The sequence below is a fragment of the Bos indicus genome, chromosome 6 (assembly GCF_029378745.1).
Source record: "Bos indicus isolate NIAB-ARS_2022 breed Sahiwal x Tharparkar chromosome 6, NIAB-ARS_B.indTharparkar_mat_pri_1.0, whole genome shotgun sequence".
NCBI lineage: Eukaryota > Metazoa > Chordata > Mammalia > Artiodactyla > Bovidae > Bos > Bos indicus.
This window is the reverse complement of record NC_091765.1, coordinates 7,262,881-7,285,245: the sequence shown is the minus strand read 5'-3', so window position 1 is coordinate 7,285,245 and position 22,365 is coordinate 7,262,881. Positions and strand designations below refer to the sequence as shown.

General features: G+C 39.8%; 1 protein-coding gene across 3 annotated transcripts in view; it reads left to right on the top strand.

Moving 5' to 3' along the window:
* SYNPO2 (synaptopodin 2) overlaps positions 1 to 22,365 on the top strand; it is a 204,637-nt gene that overhangs the window by 24,481 nt on the left and 157,791 nt on the right. Inside the window, exon 1 of one of the 3 annotated variants that reach the window (XM_070790791.1) lies at positions 19,228 to 19,329. The exons of the other annotated variants lie outside the window; for them this stretch is intronic. Coding sequence (XP_070646892.1) covers positions 19,243 to 19,329 — 87 coding nt within the window. The 5' untranslated portion in view covers positions 19,228 to 19,242. Of the gene's footprint in view, positions 1 to 19,227; positions 19,330 to 22,365 lie in introns of those variants that run through there. 3 annotated transcript variants of the gene reach the window in all.

Genomic DNA, 22,365 nt, shown 5'->3' with positions numbered 1-22,365 from the left:
TATTTCTCATGATGTACTCTGCATATAAGTTAAATAAGCAGAGTGACAATATACAGCCTTGACGTACTCTTTTCCCGATTTGGAACCAGTCTGTTGTTCCATGTCCAGTTCTTTTTTTTTTTTTTTTTTTAACCACCTAGGGGTGGAGTTGTCTGAGGGGCCCAGCTCGGCGGACACTTGCAGGAGGAGCACTTCAGTCAGATGCTCCATGTCCAGTTCTAAGTGTTGCTTCCTGACCTGCATACAGATTTCTCAGGAGGCAGGTCAGGTGGTCTGGTATTCCCATCTCTTTCAGAATTTTCCACAGTTTATTGTGATCCACACAGTCAAAGGCTCTGGCATAGTCAATAAAGCAGAAGTAGATGTTTTTCTGGAACTCTTTTGCTTTTTTAATGATCCAGCAGATGTTGGCAATTTGATCTCTGGTTCCTCTGCCTTTTCTAAAACCAGCTTGAACATCTGGAAGTTCACGGTTCACATACTGTTGAAGCCTGGCTTGGAGAATTTTGAGCATTACTTCACTAGCATGGGAGATGAGTGCAATTGTGCGGTAGTTTGAGCATTCTTTGGCATTGCCTTTCTTTGCGACTGAGATAGAATTGAATATTTATGCATTCTAAAGAAAGAGATGTTTTAAGTTTAGTTATTTTTAACTTTATAAGAAGGGCATCCTGCTGCCTTTAGTCTTTGGAGACTTTGTTTTTCTCAGTATGTTGTCACTGGCATATATCCACATGGCTGCAGCCTGTGCATTTGTTGTGTTGGATGTGTAATGTTCCACTGTGTGAACATCTCACAGTTTACCTGTCATTTTCTTGTCAAAGAACATGTGGGCTGCTCTGGGTGTTTGCTGCTCTGAGCAGTGCTGCTAGAACATCTCCTGTTGCAAGTGGGTGAGGGTTTCTTTTAGCTATAAAGTCAGGAGTACAGTTGTTGGGTCATAGGTTTGTAAATGATCAGCTTAGGAGGAAAACGATTTTTCAAATAGATACATGATTTACAATTCCACCAGCAATGCCTAAGGAACCCTATGCCTCCACATCTTCTCCAACACTTGATCAGATTTTTTAATTTTTGCCATTCTTTTGGCAGTAAAATATTATCTCTTGTGGTCTTGATTTGTATTTCTCTGACCACCCAGTAATTCAAATATCTCTTCATTTGTTTTTTTTTGGCAATATGTGTTTTTTCTTCTGTGAATTGCTTATTCATATCTCTAGAATATTTTTCTTTTAGGTTATTTGTATCCTTCATGACTGATGAGTATAAGAACTTTATCCATTCTTCATATAATAAACCTTGTCAGTTTGATGTATACTAAATGAACTTACAAGGTTTATAACCTTTTCATGTTATTTAAGGTTTCTTTGGATGAACAACAATTTCAATATAGCCAAACATATCAATTATCTTCTTTTATAATTATTTTTTTTTTCGTTGGATGGATGGATGGATGGTGGATGAATGAGTGGATGGATGCATAAACGGATGGATGGATAGATGGGTGGATGTATGGATAGTGGATGGTGGATGAATGGGTGGATGGATGCATAAATGGATGGATAGATAGATGGGTGGATGGATGGATAGTGGATGGTGGATGAATGGGTGGATGGATGAATGCATAGATGGGTGGATGAATGGATGGTGGATGGGTGGATAGACGGAATGAGAAAGGAACCAAGAGGAAGCTTATGTTCCAGCTGACCCCAAAGGCTCTCAGACCCATCTTCCAGGTTCAAGGAGCTCTGCATACACAGAGGAAGAGCACACCCAGTGTAGACATGATGACCACCCTCCCTGGTCTCCAGCCCTCCATAAAGACCAAGGGTGTCTGCACAGCAAAGGCACAGCAGGCTTCCTCATACCTCCTCTCCTCCACACACAGAGGTTAAGGGTTATCTCATATACCTACCCCGCTACCCTCATAAAAAGCCACAGCTTTACCACCACTAACTGCCTTGAACCCACCAGGACTAATTGCATTGCCTGCTTTTCCCTATTTTATAAGCAATCTTGCCAAACAACAATTTTATAATTAATTTTTTGGGTCTTGTTAGAAAAAATCTTTTATTACACTAAAGTCTAAGAAATATACACCTATATTTTCTGTAAGATCTGAGTTTTTGTAATTATTATTTTAAATGTTTTTTCCAAGATGTTTTACTGGATTTATTTTTTACAATAAACCTTTTATTTTCCTTAAATAATGGTGTTCTTTCAATTCCAGGAAATTTCTGCTACTTTAAAAAAATTTGTTTTAATCATCTTGGAGATTAAAAGTAACTTGGTTAAAAGCAATCCCCACCCCCATCTGCCACCACCACCTCACATTTCTAGAGTTCAGCCATTGCAATTTTCTGATTTAATAATGGCATCAGGGTGTTGTGACAATAGCTAGGAATCAAGTTTTTTAATTTTTGAATTCTTCAGCTGTAGCTTTGTTGTTTGGATAAGTAGGAAAGAATTTAGTAAAAAAATGAAACCTAGCTTTATACTATGTAGCCATATGTACATATATGTATATGTGTGTTCCTTTTTATGTATGACTTCCAGGGAGCAACACTAAAAATATTTCAGTCTGTAAAAATGAATTTGTGGTACTGGATAAATATCAATCACTTGTACTTTATTTAAAAGAAAAATTTGATTATGCCAGGAGTCATTTTTCTAGTTAATTCTAAGACAGTGAGAAAAAGACTGGTGGCAGGCATATTTTGGTATAATGTAAGGAGAATAAAACAATTGCAAAATATTTGGAAAATTAGCTAAATTTCAAGCTTCCATATACTAAAATTTGATATTCTGTCACTTTTCAAATTCAGTGAATGAGCAGAGTTAGAGAGAAGTCCAAATTAAGGTGATCATTTTCCCATCAGTTAATTGAACAGTGTTTACTGCGTGGCCCTACGTTTTACAGTCTTTCCCATTTAGCTTTCTATTCAGATTCTTTGCAATACAAATTCCATGTTTTACAAGTTTCCTAGAAACAGCAAGTTTTCTTTTTTACTTTTGAAAACAAATTTATTTAATAAAGTAGCCAAAATATAATCCTGAACTGCAACCAGATGTTTCAATGTTTGCATAAAGAAATGTCCTTTCATTTTTTACCATTTCACATGTGGCCAGGTGCACATGTTTATGTAATGTGATTATCTGTAATAGATTATAACATAGGAGAAACATTAAATAAACCTACAGATATATTTGGCCAGGTGGCTCACTCATTAGATCTGTATTTTATAGTGTTCTGTTTTTTGGTTGTTGAGAATATGTTCAAATAGAAATGGACAGAGGTTTATCTCTAGAAACAGGTTTGATTTCCTTAAAAGGCAGTTGTTGCTTTTCTCCTTCGCTTCTCTGGAGAACTGGCTACAAAGTGGGAATAGTTATGCTATGACTCATTTACAAGGCTGTGCACAGCATATAGAGTTCAGATAAAATTATAATGAAACAGAATGTAATTAGACTCTGTGGAACAAGAGAGTAATTTTTAAAAGGAAATTTTATGGATTGCATTTTCCTAAATCTACTTTGTTGATAAAATAAGCTGTTCCTTGTTTTTTAAAAAAACACTTAATTCAAACACTGGGATAAGATTTTCACTTGCCTTTTTTTTTTTCTTTTTCTTTTTTTTCACTTGCCTTTTTAACTCGCTGTATCTAGTTTTGTATTTGCCAAAAGATATGACATGTATTGTTATGTTAGATGATTACTGGGTAAATTAGAAAGTATTTAATTCTTGTTCAGGTGTCTCAATGACTACTTTAGATTCTTAAGTTTAGTGAATTGCATATAAAAAATATAATTGCACCAACCATATAGCCTAGCTTAAAATTTAGGCTATCATAAAATTAAATATACATTTTTAAGATTTCTATAGCAGTATCAAACTAAAATGCTCTCTGCTTTGCCGGTTTTAGCAAGATGTTCCCAGTGTGGATATGTTGTTTGAAAATGCAGATACAGCTCTACTCATGTGGACACAATGAGATCTTTAAAAATACTTATTGAATACTTATTCAAAAAGACTTGGTTAGTGAATGCTCACGCTGAGTGAGGGAGAGCAAATATAAGGGACAGCCATGACAGAAAGTGCTAATAGAGCACGGCACTTATTCTTCAGAGTCTGGATGGGGCCTCCCTGCCTTTAGGTCTGTGCTCTATCAGTTCAGTTCAGTTCAGTTACTTAGTCGTGTCTGACTCTTTGCGACCCCATGAATCGCAACATGCTAGGCCTCCCTGTCCATCACCAACTCCCGGAGTTCACTAAGACTCACGTCCATTGAGTCAGTGATGCCATCCAGCCATCTCATCCTCTGTCATCCCCTTCTCCTCCTGCCCCCAATCCCTCCCAGCATCAGAGCCTTTTTCAATGAGTCAACTCTTCGCATGAAGTTGCCAAAGTACTGGAGTTTCAGCTTTAGCATCATTCCTTCCAAAGAAATCCCAGGGCCGATCTCCTTCAGAATGGACTGGTTGGATCTCCTTGCAGTCCAAGGGACTCTCAAGAGTCTTCTCCAACACCACAGTTCAAAAGCATCAATTCTTCGGTGTTCAGCGTTTTTCACAGTCCAACTCTCACATCCATACATGATCACTGGAAAAACCATAGCCTTGACTAGACGGACCTTTGTTGGCAAAGTAATGTCTCTGCTTTTCAATATGCTATCTAGGTGCTCTATCAGACATCTGCATTTAGAGTTGGACTTTGACCTCAGTCTCTGCAATCACCATACTAAGTCAGTCCCCAGCCCCATATTTTGGCTACAAAATGACTAATTAAAGGAAAGAGAAAAATGTATTCATCTGAATACAGTTTTTAAAAACTGCTTTGGTGTCAATAAACATCAGTTAAGGGAGCGCCAGGAATCAAACTAGGCTCCTGGGATGCAAAGATGAGTATTAAAAAGTTCTTCTCTTCAAAAAGCTTGCATTATTATAGAAAGAGTCAAATATGTGATACAATTAGCATGATACGATGTTCTAAGTGTTTTTGTAGACGATGGTGTAGACAATAATGGAGACACAAAGGGGGATATACAGGGGTGATTAGAATGTTTTCTGGAAGATGAAATACATAAACTGAAGCACGAATACAGGAAGGCTTCTGCCTGGATGGAGCAGGGGTAAACAGGACATGGTCTAAGAAGGAACAGCCTTAAGGCATAAACCAGCGTGGCCTGTAAGATCCTCTGAGTGCAGGAGTCTGCTGCAACCAGGGCCTCAGGGTGTACATGAGTGGGGCACCTGAGGGTGGAGCTACAGATGAGATACATCGTTGTGGAGTTAGGCAGGAGCCACGTCATAGAGGGACTTGTGACCTCGAAGTAGCTAGAATTTTCAAAAGGCAATGGGAATCCGTTAAAACCATTTTACACCTTTAAGGAATAATATGATCAAGCCCTGGAGATAGGATTGGTTGGGTGAGGGACCACAAGGCTGGGAGAGGACAGAGGATGAGAAGTAGAAAAGAGGAGATGAAGCCCATTGATCAGAATAATTAGATTCTGTAGGATTAGGTGGGTATACAGTTAGTATAGGAGAAAGAAGAATCTGAGCTGACCTGGGTAACTGAGCAAATTTTAGGGTCATTCTTGGAGATAGTGACTATAGAAGAAGGAAGAGGTGTACAAGAAGGATAACAGGCTTACTTTTGTGCATTTGAAGTGGGAGGTTGTTGGAGGAAATCCACAGTGTCTCGTTGGCAATTATGGGTAAGGCTCCAGAGCTCAGGAGAGAGGGAAAGATTTGGAATTCATCTGTGTGCAGCTGGTGGTTGAAGTCATTGGAGTGGGTGAGATCACCCACATCAAGAAAAACAACTGTTATCTAAGTGATCCAGCTTCACACAGAGTAGATACAACAGTTCTTGGCACGTACAGCGGGCACACGACCAGGTACTTGTTCTGTCCTGGACGGTGCACGGGCTCTAAGAATAAAATAACCCAGCATGGAACAGAGGAAAGGCAGTTGTTTGCTGTGCTCTTTCTCCCTCCACTGTAAGGTAATTTAACCATCAAGAACACTCTTTGTAGCTTTAGTGCCATCTAATAAGAAATATGCGTTTCATACTCCAACTTTATTAAAATTGCATACTGGCACAGTTTTGCTGAGGATGAAATAAATCTGAAGTCAAGTGAGTATGTTCGAAATACACATATGAAACCATTTGCTTTTTTTTTTTTTGAACACCAATCTAATCATGGGATAACCAGGATGTAGGTGTGCACACTGCCCAAATCAAGAATAATCTCCCCACCTACAGCATAGAACTCTGCACATGGAACTCTGCTCAGTGTTATGTGTCAGCCTGGATAAAAGCGGAGTCTGGGGGAGAATGAATGCATGCATATGTATGGCTGAGTTCCTTTGCTGTCCACCCGAAACTATTCCAACACTGTTAATCAGTATGCGTGCACGCTACGTTGCCTCAGTCGTGTCCGACTCTTTGCAACCCCGTAGACTGTGGCCTGCCAGGCTCCTCTGCCCGTGGGGATTCTCCAGGCAAGAATTCTGCATCTCTTGTGTCTCCTGTGTTGGCAGACAGATTCTTTGCCACTAGCACCGACTGGGAACCGTTTAATCAGCTCTGCTGTCTGTGCGGTGCTTAGTCGCTTTAGTCGTGTCCGACTCTTTGCGACCCTCTGGACTGCAGCTCACCAGCTCCTCCATCCATGGGGTTCCCTAGGCAAGAATACTGGAGTGGGTTGCCCTGCCATCCTCCCGGTTATCAGCTATACCCCAATACAAAATAAAACGTTTTTTTTTTAAAGGGAAGAAGCTCCTCTAGCCAAGGAAGATGGTTATTAAAGTCCACTGGAGTTCTTTACCTAGCCTCTAAGCGTTGGTATGCTGTAGGGTTTCACTGCCTTCTCATTCTGTGATTGCATCCTTTGAGACTCTCCTGCCTTTACTGTGATAATGCTGTCCACGTCTCTGTCCCTCGCACCTTTCAGATCTGTCCTCCACACAATTGCCAGCTGTGGTGATGTTGGCAAAACACATATTGGCCCTTGCTACCTTCCTGATTAAGACCCTTCACTGTTTCCTGGTTCCTTTCAGACTAAAGCAAATACTGTTTAATTTGGGGGAAATGGATCCTTTATCAATGATGCTCTAATTCTTTAGCCTTATCTTTTTTCCTTCTTACTATTTGAGCTTTAAACTCTAGTAACACCAATTGCTTACGGTTACTCTTCACATATATGCATATATGCATGTATGTATACTTTTTGGGGTCACCTGTTTTCACTCCTGCTTCTCCCTCTGTATGCAGCTCTCTCCCTCCTCAGAAGGTGAGGTGTCTTGGCCCTGAATGAGTTACCTCTCTATTTTCATAATACTCTGTGCATATCATTGTTACTTAACACATTGTTTCATAATTACCTGTTTATATGGCTGTTTCCTTCACTACCCTGGGAGCACCTTGCAGGTAGCGACTGTGTTGAATTCATCTATGCATCATTAGTGACTAGCATATGCTCGTAGAATGGTTAAACAAATAAGGGAGGAGTGAAGATCAAGGGAAAACTCACATGAAAAATGTGTTTTTGTACTTCAGCTTAATTGTTTTAGCCACTTAGTAATTCCGGTTAACCACATACAAATTTGTTACTGCTAAATTCTTTTTGTTACCAGTTCTGGTCAGATACTACCTGAAGTGGACATACCTTTACAGGATGTGCAGAGCTGTTTCCTTCCCTCAAGAACTCCTTCAGTTTTGGAGAAAAAAGTAGATTGGCTGTCTGCCCCAAGACGCACAGATAGCTGATCCCTTCTGCAAGCAAAAACATGCTATATTGGTGGTACTTCTTACTTTATCCTCCTGAAAAATTTCCTGAGGAAACACCAACTGTTTACTTTCTAGTCTGATAGGATGGTCAAATAAGTTTTGCTTTTAACTCTTTTCTACGTACATGTTTATGGGACCTATATATGTTCTACCCACATATTTGATTAGGATGTACATGTTTATACAGAGAGACATATATCATATTTGTTTATAAAACCAAAGAGGGTTAACAGTCTTTTTCAGTACATTCAGTTCAGTTCAGTTCAGTTCAGTCGCTCAGTTGTGTCCGACTGTCTGCGACCCCATGAATCACAGCACACCAGGCCTCGCTGTCCATCACCATCTCCTGGAGTTCACTCAAACTCACGTCCATCAAGTCAGTGATGCCATCCAGCCATCTCATCCTCTGTTGTCCCCTTCTCCTCATGCCCCCAATCCCTCCCAGCATCAGTCTTTTCCAATGAGTCAACTCTTCGCATGAGCTGGCCAAAGTACTGGACTTTCAGCTTTAGCATCATTCCTTCCAAAGAAATCCCAGGGTTGATCTCCTTTAGAATGGACTGGTTGGATCTCCTTGCAGTCCAAGGGACTCTCAGGAGTCTTCTCCAACACCACAGTTCAAAAGCATCAATTCTTCAGCGCTCAGCTTTCTTCACAGTCCAACTCTCACATCCATACATGACCACTGGAAAAACCATAGCCTTGACTAGACGGACCTTTGTTGGCAAAGTAATGTCTCTGCTTTTCAATATGCAGTCTAGGTTAGTCATAACTTTTCTTCCGAGGAGTAAATGTCTTTTAATTTCATGGCTGCAGTCACCATCTGTAGTGATTTTGGAGCCCCCCAAAATAAAGTCTGTCACTGTTTCCACTGTTTCCCCAGCTATTTCCCATGAAGTGATGGGACTGGGTGCCATGATCTTCGTTTTCTGAATGTTGAGCTTTAAGCCAACTTTTTCACTCTCCACTTTCACTTTCATCAAGAGGCTTTTTAGTTCCTCTTCACTTTCTGCCATAAGGGTGGTGTCATCTGCATATCTGAGGTTATTGATATTTCTCCTGGCAATCTTGATTCCAGCTTGTGCTTCTTCCAGCCCAGCATTTCTCATGATGTACTCTGCATAGAAGTTAAATAAGCAGGGTGACAATATACAGCCTTGATGTACTCCTTTTCCTATTTGGAACCAGTCTGTTGTTCCATGTCCAGTTCTAACTGTTGCTTCCTGACCTGCATATAGGTTTCTCAAGAGGCAGGTCAGGTGGTCTGGTATTCCCATCTCTTTCAGAATTTTCCAGTTTATTGTGATCCATACAGTCAAAGGCTTTGGCATAGTCAATAAAGCAGAAATAGATGTTTTTCTGGAACTCTCTTGCTTTTTCAATGATCCAGTGGATGTTGGCAATTTGATCCAGTACATTAACTCCTGGCATTTTCTGATTTCTGTTAGTTGTGAATTTAATTGCTGCTGTTATAACAGGATGGAGAGACATAGTATTGTCTTACATTTTAAACTCATGTCCTACAAGCATCACTTTATGTTAGGGACCTCAGACAGCTAAGAAGCTCAGGCTGTTAGGAAGAAATGAGATGGTTTTACTGGAAGTATCATCTACATACTTTCACTAGGTACTTTTGGACTGGCTGGCTTTATCTATGCATGCATTTTTTTATTATAGATATGTGCTACAGTACAAAGTAAGTCCTGTAAATAAAACAATACATCTCATGGATATATAATAAAGGAACTGCAATATTCAAGTTCCTTGCATATATTTGGGGGGAAAAATCTCTGCCATACACACAACTTGGTGGCAACTTCAGATAGTTGGTGTTTTAGTCAAGTTTCACACATAGTATTTAGTCCAAGAGCCCAAATATTGACCTTGAAGTTTGCTTCCTAGATCTAAATACAAAAAAAAGGTGGTTAACTGACCTGTGCCATCCCTCCTCGAATATAGATGCATACAGATGCTGGCTGCTGAGTATAGCTCAGGACATACCTAGAGCCTGCAGACCCATCAGGGGGACACGCTCTCACATCAGTATACGCTTTGTGCTCCTCTATAACGAGGCTCCTTTCCTTAACTTCCTGAACCTCTGCTTATGAAAAGTTCCTAGCACGAGGAAAGGACAGATATCTCGATAGACTATACAAAATACACACAAAACAGACCATGAAACAAAAGTCACTGGAGTTCATGTGACCAGTTTTTCAAGAAAGTTTAAAGGGGACTGTTATTCTAAGTTTCAGTTAGTGCTGATCTCAGCTGCAATAATTTGCACTTCTATGTAATCTGTGTTTCAGTACACATGTGGTTGACAGGAGCTGCCTAGATACATCAGGGTTTACATATCTGTCAGTAAATCAAAGCTTTAAATGTGAAGGGCAGTACCCAGGGGCTTGTATGGGTGTGTAGCATCCTACAGTGGATTAAGGACCTACAGACCAACGCAGAATTACAGACATACCAAAAACAATCCCTCTGTCACGGGTATGCCCTAACTCTAGGATGGTAGAGGTCTGCAGGAAATCGTTGCCCATTTTTTATTTGCAGAGTATGGGGATCTAAAATCAGCAGAAGAAAGTCTCATGGCATGATTGCAGTGAGGAGTATAGAACTTTTTAATTTGGCATTGCCTTTTAGGTGTTATTGTGCAGAATGGAACAAAGCCGCAAGCATTCTGAGTTAATTCATTATTAATAACCACATGGCTCTTGATACGGTAGAAGTACTTCCCCAGATGTGCGCCTAATGTATCGGCAACACAGAAGCCAACAGGGGATTCAGAGAAAAAGGCCAAGATCTTTCTCAGTGCTGGATGAGTTGTGCCTGCGGGCATTTCTTCTCCTGCCCCCGTGCATTCCTGCCCGCCTTCTTAGGCACTGGGCCGGGCCATCGTGCTGGTCCCGGTGTGTATGACAGAGCATTTCTGTATGGGCATGGTGGAAGGCTGAGGGGTCTCCAAACAGATGCAGAGAGACTTCCTCTTATATCATGTCTTCTCTGGCCAGGTAAGTAAAGCTCAGTGATTAGGGAGTGACGGTCTTTCCCACTGGCATCTGCACTGTTCTAAGGGAGGTTTTCCTCTAGGCCCCTCTGCAGGCAGTGAGGCAGCTTCTCTCCAGGCTTGTTTCTGTCAGCCTCTCAGTTGCAAAAGCCCCAATATTGTGCACTGAAGTTAAATGGCCAACATACTACCAGGATTTGGAAACTATTCTGCAAATCGCTATCCGAGGCACATAATACCTAGTACACAGTCTTTGTAGCTGTAGTGATCCAATAACTGATGTTTTTCTTGAAGTGAGAGTGATTGTCCTTTTCCTTTCATGGCATATGCTCCCACCTGCACTGTGAATTCCATCACAGTGTGAGATGTACCACTTTGTCAGAATTTCTGTTTACAGTCTAATTAATTTTGTGGAGGGCACCAAAGTTTCAAGAATGTGGTCATTTCAGTGCCATAGGAACTAAACAAATGTGATTTAGAGAAGCATCGGGATGGAAAATATTGCTGACATGGCAAGAGAACACAAGGAAATACTATCTCAGTACCTGGACTTGCTAGCATGTGAAGCCTCAGATACTGCTTACTACCCAGTCATATGCATCAGATACGAGTTGCTGCCTAGACTCACCAGCCAGTAGTGTGCCAGCCTCAGATCACTTGATTGCTGGCCTTAAAAGCCCAGCCTACTGGGAAATAATGCATGGATTTTTTTCCAGCCCCCAAAGCCTATTCCAGTTATTGCATTTTTTTTTTCTTGGCTAGTCATAGTTCATTGTCATTACTCAAATATCGGAAGCTCCACATTTAATACAGACCCCAGATATCAGGACTTACGATCTGTGTGTAAGGACACAAGCCTAAATATCTTGAACTCATTTGCTTTCTCAGAGCAACATTTATTATTACCTTTAGGCTTATTAAAGACTAATTCTAATAGAGTTCCTGAATATAGCTGTATTTAATTATTATTAACATCACTAGGTCAGTTTAATTCTGCCTCCAGTACATTTGGAGGAAGAGGAGGTGGGATCTATCTTAAAGATAGTAAGAGTTCCCCATGAACTTAGGGGTGCCATGCATGATTGTTAACTCTTTGCCTGCTGGGTTCAGGTTACAATTATAGATACAGAGTTGGTATCCTGAAATCTCAGTGTGACAGTTTCCCAACCTTGATGTTTCAGAATTCCAAGACATTTTAAAAATGTCTAAAAAATTCCAATGTTTGGTTTTAATGAGGTATAGTTGATGTACGTTATTATATGAGCTTCAAGGGGTCAAAATAGTTTCACAATTTTTAAAGGTTATATTCCACTTGTAGTTATTATAAAATATTGGGTATGTTTCCTGTGTTGTGCTATATATCCTTGTGGCTTATTTATTTTATATATAGTAATTTGTCCCTCTTACTCCCCAACCCTTGTCTTGCTAGGAACTGGGAAAACAAGACCAATTAGACACAGACTCTGCTTCCAACTGGAGAAGGGAATGGCAGCCCACTCCAGTATTCTTGCCTGGAGAATCCCATGGACAGAGGAGCTTGGTGGGCTTTAGTCCATGGAGTCACACATGACTGAGTGACTAACACACTGCCTCCAAAATGTAGTCTTTTAGGGGAGACAGTAGTAGATTTTCTTGAGGCAGATGAGGAGAAATACAAGTGAAGCAGGTGGAACAATATCTGAAATGGTGATGAGGCATGGCACAGTGGGTGTGTGAGGAACTACAAGCACCTCTGTGAGTGGAGAACAGAGCTGGGGATTACAGGACGTGAACTGGAGAGGTGGACAGGGGCCAGATTAGGGAGGCCTTTGTAAGCCTGGATGCAGATCTTGGGTTTTGTCCTGTCAGTGTGTAATAGTGAGCTATTCAAAGCATTCAGTTCAGTTCAGTCGCTCAGTCGTGTCCGACTCTGCGACCCCATGAATCGCAGCACGCTAGGCCTCCCTGTCCACCACCAACTCCCAGAGTTCACCCAGACTCATGTCCATTGAGTTGGTGATGCCATCCAGCCATCTCATCCTCTGTCATCCCCTTCTCCTCCTGCCCCCAATCCCTCCCAGCATCAGAGTCTTTTCCAATGAGTCAACTCTTCGCATGAGGTGGCCAAAGTACTGGAGTTTCAGCTTTAGCATCAGTCCCTCCAGAACACCCAGGACTGATCTCCTTTAGGATGGACTGGTTGGATCTCCTTGCAGTCCAAGGGATTCTCAAGAGTCTGAGTGAGACTGAAATTTATTCACATAATTCTTGAGCCATCCAGGAGAGGAAAAAAAATCTTTTGCTTTTTTATACATGTCTGGAGCTGCTGGGAAGCTACTGCAAATGTAGAATACAGGGAGGAGGTGAACTGTAGCAGCTGCAGCAGGTTGAGGAGAACAGGATGTGGTTGAGGAATGTCTGGGTCATACAGTGCAAAGACTAGGATGATCCGTTGGAGGTAGGGGGAAAGAATAATAAGCATGACTAATGGATTGTTTCTTCTGCCTTGATTAAATGGTTCTGACACCTACTCAGAAGGGAACATAGCATCCCCTGAGTGGTGCAGTGCACACCTGTACAAAAACATATAGCAACCTGAGAGCCAGGCTGCAGACGAGGCTCTGAACTTTCTAGCAGTCAAAGCACGGAGAAAAACACAGTCAGTTACAAGAGGCACATTATTCAAAGATGTATTTAAGGGACTATATCTGATAGACAGAGTGAATGATGAACTATGGATGGAGGTTCGTGACATTGTACAGGAGACAGGGATCAAGACCATCCCTAAGAAAAAGAAATGCAAAAAAGCAAAATGGCTGTCTGAGGAGGCCTTACAAATAGCTGTGAAAAGAAGAGATGCTAAAGGCAAAGGAGAAAAGGAAAGATATAAGCATCTGAATGCAGAGTTCCAAAGAATAGCAAAGAGAGATAAGAAAGCCTTCCTCAGTGATCAATGCAAAGAAATAGAGGAAAACAATAGAATGGGAAAACCCAGAGATCTCTGCAAAAAAATTAGAGATACCAAGGGAACATTTCATGCAAAGATGGGCACAATAAAGGACATAAATGGTATGGACCTAACAGAAGCAGAAGATATTAAGAAAAGGTGGCAAGAATACACAGAATAACTGTACAAAAAAGATCTTCATGACCCAGATAATGATGATGGTGTGATCACTCACCTAGAGCCAGACATCCTGGAATGTGAAGCCAAGTGGGCCTTAGAAAGCATCACTATGAACAAAGCTAGTTGAGGTGATGAAATTCCAGTTGAGCTACTTCAAATCCTAAAAGATGATGCTTTGAAAGTGCTGCACTCAATATGCCAGCACATTTGGAAAACTCAGCAGTGGCCACAGGACCGAAAAATGTCAGTTTTCATTCCAATCCCAAGAAAAGGCAATGCCAAAGAATGCTCAAACAACTGCACAATTGCACTCATCTCACATGCTAGTAAAGTAATGCTCAAAATTCTCCAAGCCAGGCTTCAGCAATATGCGAACCGTGAATTTCCAGATGTTCAAGCTGGTTTTAGCAAAAGCAGAGGAACCAGAGATCAAATTGCCAAAATCTACTGGATCATCGAAAAAGCAAGAGAGTTCCAGAAAAACATCTATTTCTGCTTTATTGACTATGCTAAAGCCTTTGACTGTATAGACCACAATAAACTGTGGAAAATTCTGAAAGAGATGGGAATACGGGACCAACCTGACCTGCCTCTTGAGAAACCTGTATGTGCAGGTCAGGAAGCAACAGAACCGGACATGGAACAACAGACTGGTTCCAAATAGGAAAAGGAGTATGTCAAGGCTGTTTATTGTCACCCTGCTTATTTAACTTATATGCAGAATACATCATGAGAAACGCTGGGCTGGAAGAAGCACAGCTGGAATCAAGATTGCCGGGAGAAATATCAATAACCTCAGATATGCAGATGACACCTCCCTTATGGCAGAAAGTGAAGAAGAACTAAAGAGCCTCTTGATGAAAGTGAAAGAGGAGAGTGAAAAAGTTGGCTTGAAGCTCAACATTCAGAAAATGAAGATCATGGCATCTGGTCCCATCACTTCATGGGAAATAGATGGGGAAACAGTGGAAACAGTGGCTGACTTTATTTTTCTGGGCTCCAAAATCACTTCAGATGGTGATTGCAGCCATGAAATAAAAAGACGCTTCTTCCTTGGAAGGGAAGTTATGAGCAACCTAGACAGCATATTAAAAAGCAGAGACATTACTTTGTCAACAAAAGTCTGTCTAGTCAAAGCTATGGTTTTTCCAGTAGTCATGTATGGATGTGAGAGTTGGACTATAAAGAAAGCTGAGGACCAAAGAATTGATGCTTTTGAACTGTGGTGTTGGAGGAGACTCTTGAGAGTCCCTTGGACTCCAAGGAGTTCCAACCAGTCCATCCTAAAGGAGATCAGTCCTGGGTGTTCATTGGAAGGACTGATGCTGAAGCTGAAACTCCAATACTTGGCCATCTGATGTGAAAAGGTAACTCATTTGAAAAGACCCTGATGCTGGGAAAGATTGAAGGTGGGAGGAGAAGGGGACAACAGAGGATGAGATGGCTGGATGGCATCACCGACTCGATGGACATGAGTTTGTGTGAACTCCAGGAGTTGTTGATGGACAGGGAGGCCTGGCATGCTGCAGTTCATGGGGTCGCAGAGTCAGACATGACTGAGTGACTGAACTAACTGAATAAGACAAAAACTCTAAGATGCTATAAGTTATAAACTGTAGTAAAGGTTGTGGTGGTGGTGGTAGTCGCTAAGTTGTGTCCAAATCTTGTGACCCCATGGATGGTAGCCTGCCAGGCTCCGCTGTCCATGGGATTCTCCAGGCAAGAATACTGAAGTGGGTTGCCATTTCCTTTTCCAGTAATAAAGGTAAATTATTACTATTATAGTCCAAATATGCCTTTCACTAGAGGAGCCACGGTGCTGTCTTCTAGCTCTCCTAAGTCTGCCAAAGCCCAGCAGCAGAGTCTGCTTCCCCACACATCTGTCCATAGTAGTAAGAATGCACTGCCCTCCCTGGGGCCCACTTAGCAGGCAGACACAGAAGCAGCAGGGACTCATCCTCTGTTAGCCCCCACCTGACCAATCCCAGTCCATAGATTGACACCTCTTTCTTAGAGGAGTACTTAGGGAGACATCATCTCTATTTAATTCTCTTCCTGGAGTCTTCTCCTTCTTTCCCCTTCAGCAAAACACAAAACCTCCTCCAGTCCTGTGTCACCAGTTTGTCCAACATGCACAGCCTTGCCTGGACCCTAGCAGGTGCTGGGCGGAGGAGCAAGATGAGATTCCTGCCACAGATATTTTCTGCATTTAAACAAAATTCCAAGATTTGACATTGTTTAGACCTTTACTCTTATTTTTCCAACTCATAGTGGCTGCTGATTCTCTTCAGTTTATACTAGAGCCAAGATATAAAATGTTGGAACCAGGAGAGATCCTAAAATTACCTTGGCCAATCTTGTCCTTTTTCAGATGAGGAAACTGAAGTGCAGAAAAGTAAAGCTATGCAACCAGGTGGTGTCTGAGAAGAGTCTAGACTCAAGTGCCCTGACTCTCAGACAGTATTTTTCCATCACCAAGCTGCTTCCAGAACCTTCTTGAAATTGCACAATAGAGATAGAGGGGAGGGGAAGGGAGAGGGAGAGAGAGAAAGGAAGGGGGAAACAGAAAGTGTGTCGTTGATTAGCATTCTGTACTAGAAAAGTAGATTTGTCCAAAAAAATATATCTTTTGCATTTTGGACATTCTAATAGTATAGCTGCAAGATAGTACTATTAATATATTATGTCTCTATGAATGTAGAGACTTGACTCTGCATTATGATACATACTGGTGGCCATGCTGACCTAGGGTTGCTTTTAATGATGTTATTCTAAGGTTTGTTTTTTTCTAAAAATGGTTGAAGAGTTACAGTCATGACAGAACTTTGGAAAATGATGGATGTTTAATGTTCTATGGATGACTGAGAATTTGCAAAGGCTTTTGCTCCAACAAGATATCTAGTACCTGCTGTTAGTTTTACATATATATTCTATGGATATAATTTGAGTTTTTGGAAAATTTAGTTTTGCTATCCATCTTGAAAAAAAAAAGCATTCTGCTTAAATGTCTTGTGCTGGTATTATATAGAAATTGGTCATGAAACTCTATTGATCTAGAAATATTACTTTCCCCCCATTTCAAACTTCATAATGCTCTGTGTCAAAAATGTATATGGGCTGATTACAGAAAAGGAGAAACTATTGTTTTATTTAAAAAACATTTGTTCTTGGATCTCAACCTGAGAGAAGGAGGGTGTCTGCTGGGAGCTCAGGATCTGCAGAGGCTGGGCTGCCCGACTCCCATGACAGGAGATTTGCTAGGCAACCGGAGTGAGCTTTCAAACAAGCCTGGATATTCCTGCCTGGCCAGCCGCCATCTTCCCAGAAGACAAGTAGGCACAGTAAATTAGTAATTGCTGATGTGTTACCCTTTAAGAAGTGTTGATATTTTATGGCAAGAGGTTTGTTTGTTCAGAACTAATCAGTCCATGTAAGGCTTTATTTTCTAATTGGTCAGGATCAAAACCTATAAAAAGCCTTTGAAAAACAGTCATTGGTGATTATACTATAGGAAAAAAAAACACTTCTGACTTATGATGAAGTCAGAAGCGTTGACCTTTGCGAAAGCTTGCCAACCTACATATAAATTTGTGTGGGAAGAAATATATTTAAAATATGTCCTTCTAGAGTAAACTAAAAAAAGCTTCTCCAAGCAAGAAGAAAACAGATGGCATAGGTCTTATTAGGTCATAACTGATACTTTGAGACTTGAAAATCCAGACTAGTTCCAGACATCCAAATGTGTGCAGTGACATTTCTTTAGAAAGATTAGGCATTACTCAAAAAGTTTCAGGTTATCCCCACATAGATACAAAAGGGTGTTTTTTTTGTCTTTAACCTTTTTTAATTTGTTCCTTTATCTTATAAATGTCTGGCGAAGAGGATTAAGCCTATTAAAGTGAGCCAAGATGCTTAAACCTAATCCCCCTGGGATACTGTGAGTCAAAGTCCGCTTATGTTGTATTTTTGTTTTTATATACTTATACATAAATACCTACATAGTATATTGTAAAGCAACTTTGAAAATCTTGGATAATGAGCTGTTTCTTGTTCATGAATTAAACATTGCACAGCAATGTGCTCGTCCTACACTGTACCTGCCTGACTATCACACTTCTAATGTTGTAATAAAAACACTCATTAAATTAACAGTGTTCCATAGAAGATAGTAAGCTCTGAGGAAGGAATCATGTCTATCTTATTCACTGTTTCTTTGCCAGCACTTAGGAAAGATCCTGGTCCCTGGCTATATAAAGAAAAAAAAAGTGAAAGGTAGGGATAAAGAGAAAGGAAAAAAGAAAGAGAGGAAGAATAGAAAGGATGAAAGAAAAGAGGGAAGGATGGAGCGGAAGAGAAAGGAGAGAGGAAAGGGAAAAGAAAGAGTGATCAGAAGCAAAAAATAAAGCCGGTTGAATAAGTTCTGGAGTGTAATGCACAGCATGGTGACTATAGCTAACAATACTGTATCATGTATATGAAAGTGGCCACAAGAGTAAGATCTTAAAACTTCTAGCCACAAGAAAAATCAGTCTGTAACTTTGTGAGGTGATGAATATGAACTCAACTTATTGTGGTAATTGTTTCACAATATATACATGTATCAAATCATTGTGTTGTACACCTAAAACCAATACAATGCTATATGTCAATTATATCTCAAAAAAACTGGAGGAAAAAAAATAGATGCATATGGAAAAAAAAGTCAGTTGAATGCTATTTTTTATTTGTCATAAAAATATAAACTGGACAGCTTTTTGGGTCTTTCAAAAATCGAGATTAATGTTTTTGCTTGAGTAACTGAGTCATTTATATTTTTAAATTTATATCAACATAAAGAATTCAGACTGTCCTTTTAGAAAATCAAATGTATCTTAAAGCTTTAAAATCAAGAGGTTTCTTATCTCACTTTGGCTAATAATATAGTAAAAGAAATATATTTGGTTAATTTCCCCAGTAGAGGAGAGCTGGCTTTTATTTTTTATTTTTATTTTTTAAATTATTTTATTTTATTTTTTAACTTTACAATATTGTATTGGTTTTGCCGTATACCAACATGAATCCGCCACAGGTATACACATGTTCCCCATCCTGAACCCTCCTCCCTCCCTGTACCATCCCTCTGGGTCGTCCCAGTGCACCAGCCCCAAGCATCCAGTATCGCGCATCAAACCTGGACTGGCGACTCGTTTCATATATGATATTATACATGTTTCAATGCCATTCTCCCAAATCATCCCACCCTCTCCCTCTCCCACAGAGTCCATGACATGGAAGCAACCTAGATGTCCACCAGCAGATGAATGGATAAGAAAGCTGTGGTACATATACATAATGGAGTATTACTCGGCCATTAAAAAGAATACATTTGAATCAGTTCTAATGAGGTGGATGAAACTGGAGCCTATTCTACAGAGTGAAGTAAGCCAGGAAAAAAACACCAATACAGTATACTAACACATATATATGGAATTTAGAAAGATGGTAACAATAACCATGTATACGAGACAGCAAACGAGACACTGATGTATAGAACAGTTTTTTGGCTTTTAATTTTTAATAGAACAATGCATACCTCATTTCTTCCTCTTGAATCCTACCTCTCACTTTAGATAAATGATTTTTTCAGATCCTCATTTTTTGTGTGTATGTGTATAGAATCCTTCAGTTATCTCCCAAGAGCCTACAAAATTGCAATAACTTAAAATAACTATGATGGAAACTTCCAAAAAAGTATACATGAGCTTTTTAAACAAAAATATATAGTGATTATCATAATGAATAGATTTATCTGGCTTAAGTCAGATTCCATTCATTAGAACCCCCCAGTTCATGATTTATCAATATGTATATTTTGTTTCTGATTTATTTTTTCTTCATTCTGCTCATAGAAGAAAAAAATCAAATGACTAAGAAAGTAAGTGGATGGTATTAATTTACTAAACAGAAATTACCTCTTCAGTGTTCTGTTGTTGGAATAGATATTTATGATGATAATCCTTTAGATTAACATTCATAATAATGACTCTGTAGGGCTGTAGCTAAGAATTTAGAGAACCAGTTATGTGTATAACATTTTATTAGGCATTCAGAGAGAATAAAGATGGGACATAAATGTGATAACAATAATTAAACATTTGTTAAGCACTTATCATGCACTAGGTGTGATACTATTTTCTGCATCGTCTCATTTATTTCACAAAGAAGCCCTGTGAGGAAGATAATACGTTCCCCCCGCCCATTTTACCTATCTAGAAACTAATAGAGGAACCACGTAACTTGGAAAAGGTCACATAGGTGGGGTTTTAACATAAATTTTATCTTGAGCTCTTCATCAATTGTACTAGTCATCATATTTTAGTGCCTTCTTGTCGTCCCCATTGTTCCCTTCCCACTTCTACTCTTAAACTGTTATGCACACTTCCATTAAAGCATTCATGTATCGTACAGAATAATTCACAGATTAAAAAAAAGAAGTTTCCCTTTCTTACTGAAATACAAGCTTCTTGATGTCATGGTACAGCACCTTTTTGTATTTGTGCCTGTCATCTAGTAGGAATTCAGCAAATATTTGCCAAATAAATGAGTGGTTATAGCTGGGTCTGTCACCTTTGTTAGATTATGACTACTTTGAGGATGAGGAATATCTGCCTTGTGAATTCTTTACCCATGATGATGACTCAAAGTAATATTTTCTAAGTTGGATTAAGAGTTAAAATGAGTGCTATATTCAATAAATATTTAATTATTATACAGTTTATTACGTTATATCTATGAAGTCATGTTAACTAAGATATGAGAATACCATCACATCTTACACAGATGTTCAATTTATAGGGCCTTCCAATTTTAAAAGAACATTGTCGGATTATTACAGTAAATCTGAGAAATTAGGGATTCATAAGTAGGTACATTGGCTATTGAAAAGTTTGTGACTTGTCTGCATTTATAGAGCTTTCAGTAGCAGAGCTAGGATGAGAACATAGGCCTTCTGCTTACTAGTTTGGGTCCTTGCTATGGTATTAAACTATTACACAGCTGACATTTCAATTTATGAGAATTATCAGCTCCTTAAGTTGAAGGACTCTATAGGATTGTACATTAGGTCATTAGGTTACTCCTGTTTTTAATATTTATTGAACACTTACAAAATAGTAGGCTCCTTTGGAAAAATTTTATGTATCAGTGCCATATTCCTAGGAAGCTTGACTCTCTCTGGAAGAAAGAAAAAAAAGCAATCCTATATTGAAATGAATTGATATCACTTATTTTCTTTATAATCTAAACTGTAGGCAGAATTCAGCTCTGCTACACAGATCAGAAATAGCTGGGAGTGAGGCATAGCAAATTCTGAGAGCAAATCAGTAGGATGCCAGATTCTCAGAAACCAGCTCCACACCCAGTTCATTACTACCCACCTGTATACCATGGATCTCTTTCCATTTCTTTGGCTCATTGAATCAAGAGTTCTTTGCTTGGGATTGCCAAAAAATGTCTCAGACATTTATGGGATGTCTACACAAAAAAGGTCTTAATGACTTGGATAACACATGATGTGATTGCTCACCTAGAGCCAGATATCCTAGAGTGTGAAGTCAAGTCGGCCTTAGGAAGCATTACTATGAACAAAGCTAGTGGAAGTGATGGAATTCCAGCTGAACTATTTAAAATCCTAAAAGATGATGCTGTTAAAGTGCTGCATTCAATATGTCAGGAAATTTGGAAAACTCAGCAATGGCTACAGGATTGGAAAAGGTCTGTTTTCATTTCAATCCCAAAAAAGGGCAATGCCAAAGAATGTTCAAAATACCTTACAATTGAGCTGATTTCACATGCTAGCAAGGTAATGCTCAAAATCCTCCAAGCTAGGCTTCAACAGTTCATGAAAGGAGAAATTCCAGGTGTACAACCTGGATTTTGAAAAGGCAGAGGAAGCAGAGATCAAGTTGCCAACATCCACTGGATCACAGAAAAAGCAAAGGAGTTCCAGAAAAACACCTACTTCTGCTTCACTGAGTATGCTGAAGCCTTTGACTGTGTGGATCACAACAAACTGTGGAAATTTCTTAAAGAGATGGGAATACCATACTACCTTATCTGTCTCCTGATAAACTTGTATGCAGGTCAAGAAGCAACAGTTAAAACTGGACATGGAACAACGGACTGATTCAAAATTGGGAAAAGAGTATTTCAAGACTGTATATTGTCTCCCTGCTTATTTAACTTATATGGAGAGCATCATGCAAAATACTGGGCTGGATGAAGCACATGCTGGAATCAAGATTTCTGGGAGAAATATTAACAACCTCAGATATGTAGATGATACCACTCCAATGGCAGAAAGTGAGGAGGAACTAAAGAGCCTCTTGATGAAGATGAAAGAGGAGAGTGTAAAAGCTGGCTTAAAACTCAACATTCAAAAAACTAAGATCATGACATCTGGTCCCATCACTTCAT